The 12,427-nt window shown below is 38.1% G+C and overlaps 1 protein-coding gene across 1 annotated transcript; it reads left to right on the top strand.

The window, feature by feature from the left end:
- LOC107633308 lies at positions 1,656 to 3,051 on the top strand. The gene is made up of 4 exons (XM_016336951.1): positions 1,656 to 1,764; positions 1,847 to 2,436; positions 2,555 to 2,878; positions 2,986 to 3,051. The coding sequence occupies exons 1-4, from the start codon at positions 1,656 to 1,658 to the stop codon at positions 3,049 to 3,051; spliced, it is 1,089 nt and encodes a 362-aa protein (XP_016192437.1).

Genomic DNA, 12,427 nt, shown 5'->3' on the forward strand with positions numbered 1-12,427 from the left:
TAATACATGACAAGATAATTGATAGTTGCAACTTGCAACAGATACTAAAACTAAATTTATGATCTATTCGATCCATATATAAGTACAACAAATAACAATCTCTCCAAAAAAAAAAACCCACAAATAACAAGCATGATTACAGAGAGGAAGACACGAATAAATGAATGAGCAATATGTAAATTGCAAAGACATTTATGTAATTTTGTACTAGGCCAGCAGGAAGAAACCAATTAACAGCGAAGTACAAAGAATTAAGCTAGCTTGAGACACAGATGATCGAACCCTGATGGCTGAAGATTTTTTCCCAGTGCCGCGTGTTCCCATCCCGCCTCCTCTTCTTCTGGCGCCAAGTACTGCAAGCTTTCTGTTGTTGTTGAAAAAGAGGCTCGCCCTATGGTATGGAAACAGGGTCTTGTGTTGGCTAATAACTTGAGTTGTTTGTGAATCTAAGGTTGCAGCATCATGTTCCCCAAGAGCTTTATGGGTCATTAAGAAGAGAGTGAGAAGAGAAGCACACAGAATCCTTCTTCTATCGATCATCATACTGACGCAAACTAAATGCTTAGTGTTGAGTAAAGCAATTAAGAATCAACAGAAAGACAGGAATCGATATGCAGAGTCGTGGGGTTGGAGGATTATCATTTATCAATCGTGTTGGATCTAGATTCTAGACTTAGTCCTCACATGTGGTGGTAGTTGTTGTAGTGGGATCAGGTTAACACATCACGGCCTAACTTTTTGTTTTTAAAATAATTGAAGCGGTTCATTTTTTTTTAATTATTGCAAAAGATTTGATATAATGGCTTAATATTGGAAGTGAGGGTGTTTTGTAAAATTCTGGCGGCAGTACAATAGTAGATTCTGGCCGACACATTTATGAAGACAATATGCAAAGGGCGGATTCTATTTTTTTAATATTTATATAATAATATGCAGAAGGCGTATTGTGTTATTTAATATTAAAGTGACAATACACAGTTTGCGTATTATCAATACACAGATTGCAAATTGTAAAAACACAGACTATGTATTGTAAATTCACAGATTGCGTATTGTCGTTTTCTAAATAAAAAATTATAATTGAAGTCTATAAAAGGAGGAACGGTATTAGGTTGATTGAGTGTGAGAGTGTTTTATTTTTTTGAGAATGTAAGAGTATAAAAATGGAGAGAGGTATTAGTTTGAAAATATATTATAATGGTCAAATCTTTTCCCAAACATCTGAGGGTGTGAGTTTTGTTTGTGAGAATCCACGTGATATTGTTATTCCTTTTGCAATAACATATGATGAATTTAAGAGTATACTTTGTCAATGTGGTGATAATCAAGTATTAAAGGGAGTCGTAAATATTTTTTATAGACAACCTGTTTTAGTGTTTGGTGGTTTCGTTCAGTTTCAAATAATGCATGTGGTTGACGAAGGAAGTATGTAATGGATGTTTTCGATCTACCAACAAACACAGGCACAAGTGTCCGTTCTCGAGTTGTATGTTGAGTTTGAAGAATTAGTTGAGGTTGATTTACCGGAGGCTAACATCGACTGGACAGTTTAAAACACTGAAAGCGAAGAGGAATTTGAGGGCACTTACCATATTGTTGGTCCAACTGAAGAAGTGGGTGAAGATGATATAATAGTTGAGTCTAACGTAGCAGATATGGCAAATACACTGGCGAGCCAACATCCATCTAGAGAGCCTTTTTTTCTTAGTGCTTTGGATGTAGACGCTATGAATGCACCAGAATTTTCTGAGTATATCAATTCAAGTAAGTAGTTATTATTATTATTATTATTATTATTGAATCGTAAAGCAATAGTTAGAATTATTTCTTGTTGTTATTGTTGTAGATCTTGTTGTTGTTACGAAAAGTGAATTTGTTGTTGGCATGAAATTTAGTTCTAGAGAGACTGTTATTGCAGCAATTAAAGATTATACCATTTTCAGGGGAGTGGATTACCGGGTGTGTGAATTTGAACCAACCACTTTTTATGCTAAGTGTGTACAATACGGCACAAGTTGCGACTGGCTTATTAGGGCTAGTCTTATTAAGAGAAAGTTTTGTTGGGTTATAAGACGATACAATGGTAGTCACACATGTACCAGAACTAGAATTTCTCAATATCATGCCAAGCTAAATTCAAACATGATTGTAGAGGTGATAAAGCCATTGGTTGAAGCTGATCCATCTTTGAAAGTGAAATCTGTGATTGCTGAAGTACAGTCAAAATTCAATTATACGACAAGTTACCGCAAAGCATGGCTCGCCAAGCAAAAGGCAATTGCGAACCTTTTTGGTGGTTGGAAAGCTTCTTATGAAGCTTTGCCATCATGGTTTGAAGCAATGGTACAAAAAGATTCATCAGCAGCAGTCGAGATCGAAATTGCACCAGCATACCAAGGGGATGAGGTAGTCCAGGATGTTAGGATACTGACGTGGGTATTTTGGAGCTTTTATCCTTGCATCAGAGCATTTAGAAGCTGCAAGTCAATCGTACAGGTAGATGGGACATATCTGTATGAAATATAAAGTAGCTCTATTAGTTGCAGTTTCTCAGGATGGCAATGGTAATATTGTGCCTCTTGCATTTGCCGAAGTTAAGGGTGAGACTTCTGACGCATGGCACTTCTTTCTTACTCATTTGCGCACACATGTGGTGACTCGAGATGGTGTTGGGCTTATCTCTGATCGTCACGACTCTATTACCTCAGCAATACCTCATAGTAATGGATCATGGGAACCTCCAAGAGCTATCCGAATGTTTTGTGTTAGGCACATAGCATCCAACTTTTTGAGAAATTTCAAGGCACCGTATTTACAGAAGCTGATAGTCAACATGGGAACCTCTAGGCTCAGTGTACGGTTGTGTTTATGGGTACTGGTATAGGTGCATGATGGGTTGTGACTGTGGCTGTGGCTGTGGAACATAACCAGTTAAACGCAGGTGAGCTCCATATTCGTCATTATACCATTGCATATACGCTTCAGATGCTTGATAGTGCACTACAGGATCACCAACCAGAACGGAGGTCAAACATTTTTTCCATCTCATAATGTATGCATAATGCTCATCTCTCTAATCTTTGTTCTTTGGTCCAGTCAGGACCACGTTGTGAGCTTCTGCAAGCATCATAGGTTCACTAGGAACTTCTTGCTGTAAACCAAATTGTCTTTTGACCCTACCTGATGCATGTCATTCAATGCACTCAAATGATATCAGTAGCACAGTTGCACTCCATGTTAAGCGATGTTGCAAGATTTCATTAGGAACTACAATGTTTCCCATACGTTCATGGCTGTACGGGTTCCACACAAACTACAAGCGCATAACAAAACGAACATATAAACATAACTACAAAACAATGCACAATAATAATAAAACTAATAAATGTAATAAAAAAACTTACCCCATCTGCAGAAATATCATCTGTTAACTGCCTAATATGCGAGATGGTCCACTTTTTGTAGCCATGAAATTGCGAGCACCAAGAAATCCAACTAAAATAAAATGAAACTATATTATACTAAATCGATATATTTAAATAATATATTTGAACAATACATACTAAATAATTCATAGTAACATGTTATATTAAGATTAGTAACTTTACCTGCACGCAAGCGGAAAGCTTGGTTGCGATCGCACAGGTGCTAGGAACGATAATCATTCCCAAGCCCATACACAAAGCAGTGCCAATGGACCATCCACATCTTTACAATTATAATGGAATGCTCGACATAATGTCCTATACAAATGTGCCAGGCAAGCGGAACCCCAACTAAAGTCCCTAATCTTAGCAAAATTACGGAGTAGAGGCAAGAACTTTCAGTGGACTGTCATTCCAGACTTGTCACAAAATAAATTTGTGTCGAACAACAATAATATATGAATCTTTACGTACATTTGTCTTCCCAGGGCGGTATCTAACTGCATGCACCGCTTTAGGGTGCGAAGCCATGCAAGTTTGACACCACTTCCTTTGTGATCAGCTGCAGTAGGTATTGTCGCAAATTGTATCATGAATTCATTTTCGAGGCTACTACTACTGCTATCTGTAAATCCTGACACCGGTAAACCATCCGTGGGGAGTCCAAAAATTATTGCAACATCTTCCAAGATAATCATGCATTCACTGTGTGGAAGGTGGAATGTGTGAGTTTCGGGTGCCACCGCTCAATCAAGGCATTGATAAGTCCATTGTGCAAAGTGAGTCTTCCTAGTATCTGAGATATGTGATAAAATCTACTATCCCGTAACTCGATTTCAATTCGGGGATCATACACATCTTGGTGGAGATATTTTGATCCCAAATCTCTTGAATTCTGAAACAAATTGAAAAATACAATGAGTATCAACAACAACAACAACAACAACAACAACAACAACAACAACAACAACAATAATAATAATAAATGAACAAAGATAAAAAATAATTACATATGGTGGACGATCAAGATATTCAACAATATGATCTTCAGAACGCGTAATGTCACGATTCACGAACTTTATTCTGCGTTTATTTTTTCCTGAAAAAAATATATTATATAAACTTTATTACATCTGAATTTAAACATTCATATTTAAATTAAATTTGAATTTAAAAAATTAACTCTTATTTAAATTTATTACATTTAACATTTATAAAAAAATACACAATTAATCTACTAATTATATTAGTAATATTAAAATAACTTACTTGTTAATTTTTGAAGAAAAAAAAAGGCTTGGCAAATAAAGATAGAAGTCTCATGCAGGAGGAAGTATGGAAGGATAGAACTAAGGAAGCATTGAAGAGTAGAAAGAAAGAAAACTGAGTGTGTGAAACTGTGGTTGTGTCTCTGTGAGTGTATGCAAATTGGAGAAGCTCTGTGCAAATTGGAGAGAGAGAGAGATATATAGTAATTATTCACCTTATTCACGAGCTTGCAGGGATTCGACGCGTGTTGACCATGCACACAATACGCGTTTTGCGTATTGTGCTTCCTGAAGAACACGCCCCCATACCCCCGTTAAACACCATTTTTTCTAATATCTTTGTAAATCTCACTTTCTTCATCAATAATGAAATAAAAAACCCGCTATTTGGACGCCAAACGAGTTTGATTTTTGACAAAATTTGCCAAAATTTTATTGATCTTTTGGTACATACGAGGTTTTTTTAAAATTTATTATTTTTAGCCAATAGTTAGTTATTAATATTTAAAAATATAAGTTAAAATATGTTGTTGGATTACTAGATTAAAAAAACATTAGGTTAATTGGAAACTGGTCACTTGGCCGGTCCGGTTGACCTTCAGAACCATCCTGCAAAAAATTGATGAAAAATCGGTTGAACCGGTGGTTAGCCAGTGAACCGGTCGAACTGACCAGATTTTTTATTGCACTGGTTTTTTATTTTTGGTCTGAAACTGTGTCGTTTTGACGCGTAGAAAAAAAAAAGCAAAATGAAAACCCATTACTAAACGTCTGAACCCACATAGCCCCAACCCCTTTTGTTCAGTCCCTCACCTCACCACACCTTAACCCTATTTTCCTCTTCCATTCTTCCTCCAACTCCAACGAAGAGCAGCCGCCACCCAGCCACCATCACCGCTATCCACTCCTCATCGTGGGTCGTCGGTGCTTCTCTCCTCCTTGCCTTGCTCCTCATCGTTTCTAGCTGTCATCTCTTCTCTGCTTCCGGTCAGTCTTTCTGTTGCTGCCTCTTTGCTCCGCACCGTGTCTCGTCGTCGTTGCAAATGTTGCTTCTCCTTGCCGTTGTCGCCTCTCAAATATTTGCTTGGAGCTGTGGGTGTCGCAGTCTCCGTTGTGGTCGTCATCCTCGTCATTTTCGAGCCCCCTCTCTCTCTTTGTCTTTCTGTCCAAGCTGAATTTCTTTCCTCCCTCGCCGTCACTTCCCTTCCTCCCTCGTTGCCGGTAACCACTGCTACTTCAATTTATGATGTTGCTAATTTTCTAAAATAATGGTTGATTTGAACAAGGTTCTGAAAATCAGACCAGACAGACCGGTTCAACTGGGTTAATCAGGAATCTGTCACCTGGCTGGTCCGGTTGACCCTCAGAACCATCTTGCAAAAAAAATTATGTCGTCCATACTTAACATAACAGAATAACAAAAAAATTAAATATTTTTAACTTTATTAGAACAAAAGTATACTTAAAATTTTAAATGGATTAAACTTAAAAAAAAATACTTTATAGAAGTCAAAAACTCATTTGATCCTTTTTTAAGTGTCTAAATGATAAATAAAATCATTAATCAACAGTTAAACATAAAATAAAAATATGAAAAATTAGAGTCGCCCACTTTGAGAATTTGGGATAAATTAAATCAATTCAATGACTAGTGAAGATGAGATAGTTGATTTAATTGGTAATTTTGTTATGGGTTTACAAGACGAAGACTTAGGTTTCTGAAGTATTATGGATGGACTAGTTGGGTAAATTGGTGGAGTACTATATTGGTTATAAAATTGAGAACTATGAGACTTAGGTTTCTGAAGTATTATGGATGGACTAGTCGTGTTATTTTTTCCTTCTAAATATATTTATTATATACGCTTTAGAACTGTCATGACACATTATTATCCTTTGCTTTGCGGCATGAGATAAGGCTTATGGTGATAGGGTGTTACATATGGCTTCGTACTCTACTTGATTGTTAGAGGCTGGAAACTCAAATTTTAAGGATAGTTCTGTGCGAGTTTCTTTTTTATTCTCTAAAATGATTCTGCTCCACTACTAGCTTTATTGGATGGTCCATCCACATATAACTTCCAAGTTGTTGGACTTTCGTGGATGTCAGTGTATTCAGCCACAAAGTCGATCAGATATTGGGATTTGATTGCTGCCCAAGTTTCATACTTTAAGTCAAACTCTAATAACTCTATTGCCCATTGTAGAATCTGGTCTGTAGTATCTGTTTTTTGTAAGATGTGCTTCATAGGATAGTTAGTTTGGACCTTTATAGTATGGGCTTGAATATAAGGTTGGAGTCTTTTGGAAGTGATAACAAGGGCATATGCGAACTTTTCTATCTTTTGATAGTTTAGCTCTACCCCCTGTTGAGCCTTGCTGACAAAATAGATTGGTTATTGTCTCATATTCTCAGACTAAAGCTAAGGTTGTGGCTCTATTTGCAACTGTTAAGTACAAGACGAGCTTTTCCCCTGGAATAGGTCAGTGAGTATTGAGAATAGGGGTAGAGACTTCAAAGCTGATTTTACTCAGAAATTTTTTGAAGTCTTGAAAGGCATATTCACATTCTTGAGTTCACTCAAATTGGCTTCCTTTCTTGAGTATTGAGAACAGGGGTAGAGACTTCAAAGCTGATCTTACCAAGAATTTGGATAAGGTTACCAACCTTCCATGTAATTGTTGGACTTCTTTGAGACAGGTCGGGCTTTTCATTTCCAATATTGCCCTGTATTTGTCCGGGTTGGCTTCAATACCCTTTGAGGTGAGCATAAAGCCTAAGAACTTCCCATCTTCCACTATGAAGGTACATTTTGAGGGATTTTAATCTCATCCCATACTTTTTTATTGTGCTGAATACTTTGGTTAAGTCAAACAAGATATCAGCCTCTTCTTTAGTCTTGACAAGCATGTCATCCACGTATACTTCTGTTTACTTTCCAATGTGAGGTGAGAACACCTTGTTCATTAATCGTTGATACGTGACTCCCACATTCTTTAATTCAAAAGGCATAATCACATAATAACAATTAGCCTTTGGAGTGATGAAAGAGGTCTTCCCTTAGTCCGGCTTGTACACCGAGATTTCATTGTAACCATGAAGGAAAGGTACTTATATCTTGAAGCTGAATCAACCAAGGCATCAATGCTTGGGAGGGGATATGGATCCTTGGAACAAGCTTTGTCGACGTCAGTGTAATCAACACACATCCTCCATTTTCTGTTGCTTTTTCACAAGGACCACATTAGCCAATCACAAAGGGTATTTTACCTCCCTTAAGAATCCGGCTTCTAGTAAAGCTTGACCTTATTCTTCTACAACTTATGCTCTTTCAGGGCCGAGCTCCCATCGCTTTTGTTGAACAAGGCAGAAGCATGGGTAAACGGCGAGCTTGTGACACAGGAGGTCAGGGTTTATCAGGCATATCGGAGGCTTTCCAGGTGAAGAGATCGAAGTTTCTTTGTAAGAGCTCAACAAGACTTGCCTTTAATTTTTTTCCAAGTTGGCCCCCTATGCTTATTGTCTTTTCTGCCTGATTTCCAATTTGAATATTTTCGACCTTTCCTTTGGGTCGTGGACGTAGTTCTTCCCGTGCTCGGATACCACCGAGCTCAATAGTGTTGACTTTCTTACCTTTTGAATTGCCCCTTAGGTTGAGACTTTCATTGTAACACTTTCTTGCTAACTTTTGATCTCCTTTTATAGTGGCAATTCCCTCTACAGTTGGAAATATCATACATAGATGAGGTGTAAAAATGACTGCAGCTAGTTGGTTTAAGATAGTCCAAACTATGAAGGCATTGTAAGTTGATGTCATGTCGACCACAATATAGTCAATGCTTAAGGTTATTGATTTCATGCCCTTACCACCAAAAGTGGTATATAACGAGATGAAACCAAGAGGTTGGATCGGCGTATCTCTTAATCCAAAAAGGTTGTTTGGATAAGCCTTCAGTTCCTTTTCTTCTAACCCAAACTTATCAAAAGCGGGTTTGAATAATATGTCAGCTGCGCTTCCCTAATCTACCAAAGTTCTATGGAGGTTTGCATTAGCAAGGATCTTTGTGATTACCACAGGGTTGTTGATGAGAGGAACTTTTGCGTGGTCTAGAAATTTGCGGATAAATCCTCGTTGCAAGTATAGTTTCTAAACCTTCAAAAGTCCTTTCATACAAACGTTTTGGGTGTCACAAGTAACAAACCCCTTTAAAAATTGTTAATCGAGTATTCAAACCTCGGGTCGTCTTCTCAAGGAACTGCAAGGAAGTATGTTCTTATTATTGGCTATAAAGGTTGTAATCAGGGTTTAGAAGGTGAGAAGCAAGTGATTTAAATGACAAGTAAAGTAGAGGGTAATTAAAATAAATAAATACTGTAAAGCAAACTTCTGGGAAGGTAAGAGAAATTGGAAGTCCAACTTAGTTATCTCTCTCAACAATAATGAAAGTTGAATCTAAATTCCACTTAGTTAACCTTTGCTAAAACAAAGGAAAGTCAAGGGACTAATTAGTTTGACCTTCGAATCCTATTTATTTCCTAAGAAAAAGTTAGGATTATTAAAGTTCAGTTCAATTAGCAAGATAGCGATTATCAGTTATGTTGAGTTGGATAACTCCTGAGTTACTGATTTCTTAACCAAAACCAAAAGAAAAAGAGTAAATCTACTAGAATAAAAATGTCTTCAGATGGGAAGCAGTAATCATGTAAATAAAAGAAAGCAGTCATGAATTGAAATACCTCCAATAACATTAATTAAGAAAATTATATATAACATGGAAGAGTTCATAAATTATATAAAAATAAAGAACCTGGGATTGAGAGTCACTCCTAAAACTAAGAGAAGTCCTAAATCCTAATCCTAAGAGAGAGGAGAGAACCTCTCTCTTTAAAAACTACATCTACTCCTAAAATTGTGAATATGAGAGCCTCCTCATGAATGGATGCATTCCTCCACTTTATAGCCTCTAATCTGTGTGTTCTGGGCTGAAAACTGGGTCAAAAGCAGCCCAGAAATCGCCCCCTGCGATTTCTGTTACGTTCAGGTCGCGGAAAGGTGACGCGGCCGCGTCGTCCATGCGGCCGCGCGGATTGGGTGTTGGCCAGGTCAGGCGTCCGCGTGACCCACGCGTTTGAGTCACCTGGCGTCGGGGCAACTATGACAAATTATATATCAAATCGAAGCCTCGGACGTTAGCTTTCCAACGCAACTAGAACCGCGTCATTTGGACCTCTGAAGCTAAAGTTATAGCTGTTTGAGTACGAAGAGGCAGGCTGGACAGCTTAGCAATTTCTCCAACTTATTGTATTCCTTCCACTTTTGCATGCTTCTTTTTCATCCTCTGAGCCATTCCTGCCCTATAATCTCTTAAAACACTTAACACATATATCCAGGCATCTAATGATAATAAGAGAGGATTAATATTAGCAAATATAAGTCCAAAGAAACATGTTTTCAATCAAAGCACATAATTAGGAAGGCAAATGTAAAGACAATCCATGTAATTACAATGCAAAATCTAACTACCCATTAACTATGTTTTCCACATTATTCATGCATTCTAATTCTAAGTACCGTACATATGCATTGCTTTCACCACTTACTTTGGGGCATTTTATCCCCTTTCTCTTATTTGCACTTTTTCTTTTCTTTTTCTCCCTTCTTTTTTTTCTTTTTATTTTTCTTTTTTTTGTTTTGTTTTCTTCACTGCATATGATTAAATTATTGAATGCAATAATATATGCTCAACTATTGTTTTGCACATTTTCACAAGAGACAATTCAAATTAAGGACATTATTGTTTTCCGCTTAGAGTTAATGATGTGCTAAAGTAAAGAACAAAAGGGTAAAATAGGCTCAAAATTGGTTTGCAATGGATAATGAAAAGGTTAAGGCCATATGGGTATGTAAGCTAAGTGAAACAAAGGCCTCAATCATATAAGTGCATGTATACATCAAATAATGGAAATATAGAATTAAGCAAGACAAAGATCATAATTTTAGAGAGAAAAATACACACTAAAACAGAATTTTGGTTAATAAAATGCAACCAATTCAAATAGGCTCAAAAATCTCACAGGTTTTGTGTGTTCGAGTTCTAAACCATGTTCCAGTATAATATCTCTTCAAACAAGTGTAACATTAAATTTTATTCAAATTAGTGAAATACTCTTAAAAGCTTTTTTTGAAAAAGAAAATATTACTTCAACCAAGTTATAAAATATGCAAAAAATCAAATAAATATGCAATCAAACATGCAAATGAGACAATGAACTAACAAATAAAATAAAAAATTTGGTGTTTGAGAAGGAAATACTAACCCACGGAGATCGATATCGACCTCCCCACACTTAAAGATTGCACCGTCCTCGGTGCATGCTGAGATTTGCAAGTGGACGGGGGTTGTGGTTCCTCTGCTGGGGCTCTTTCTGTTCCTTTCCTTGCCGGTAGTTTGGGAGTAGCTTTCTCTTTACCCTTCTTGGTGGCCATCCTGAAAAGGGAAAAAGAAAGTAACTTATAAAGCTAAGGGTTAGAGCAAGGAAGAGAGCGGGAAAGGTGGTAATCAATGCACAATAAAGAAGAATGACATTAACACACGCTCATGAGTACATGTGAAAAGTCATCAATGGAAAATAGCTAGTGCATATGATAACAATTGAATGCAAGGTGTTTATTGGCATGCAGGCAAAGGCATGAGTAGTTCTGTGCGCCGCTTATGACGCGGACGCGTGAGTGATGCGGTCGCGTGGTGCGTGACAAGGTCAGGTGACGCGGACGCGTGGGTCACGCGATTGTGTGGCCTGTTTTGTGCGATTGGCGCGAGTGCGGCCTCGCGGTCGCACAACTCTCTGTTCAAAACTCAGTATTGCCAAAATCCAGGGTGACGCGGTCGCGTGGTCGACGCGATCGCGCGGGTGGCCTTATTTCCAATATGACGCGGACGCGTGGGTAACGCGTTCGCATGGCAGGGCTTGTGCTACTAGCATAGGTCCAGCCCAATTCCAGCTCAACTTTCGGCCATGCACCCTTTTGACGTCGAAATCCTGGTCACGCGGCCGCGTGGGGCAATGCAGTGTTAATATGAATGTGATGCAAAGCTCCAGGTTCAATATAATAAAATAAAATAAAACTCAAAAACAAATAAAACTAAATAAAAATGAAAAAGGAACGATCATACCATGGTGGGTTGTCTCCCACCTAGCACTTTTAGTTAGAGTCCTTAAGTTGGACATTTGATGAGCTTCCTGTTATGGTGGCTTATGCTTGTATTCATCCGGGAATCTCCACCAATGTTTGTATCTCCAGTAACCTCCGGGGTCCCAAACTAGGCGCAGAAAGCCTTCAAGTAAGTTAAAGCAAGTGACCAGGCCCCAAGAGTGGTGATTGATAGAATGGATTCCGGGGTCCCAGACCTTGCCTTTGCACCCGTCTTTTGGTTGAGCTATATTGTTCCATCCGGGTGGCAAGCAGTCTGAATTCTCACGTAAGCGGCCAAACAACTTCCTAGACCCATTCAGTTGAGCTTTACACCAACCTTTGCATTTAAACTTAAAGCTTCCAACCATGATGAACCTTGCAGGACAATTCTTATCTTCCTCTTACTCTTAATGCCACAAAGAGCTCTAAGTTGACCATCCGTCTCCAGTAGCCCATATTCAAGTGGGATTAGAAAGCTAAGGGATATGAAATTTACCCACTTGCATGTTGTGAAGGATGATGGCAACTTAGGGGGAGG

The sequence above is a fragment of the Arachis ipaensis genome, chromosome B03, assembly GCF_000816755.2.
Source record: "Arachis ipaensis cultivar K30076 chromosome B03, Araip1.1, whole genome shotgun sequence".
NCBI classification, from domain to species: Eukaryota; Viridiplantae; Streptophyta; class Magnoliopsida; order Fabales; family Fabaceae; genus Arachis; species Arachis ipaensis.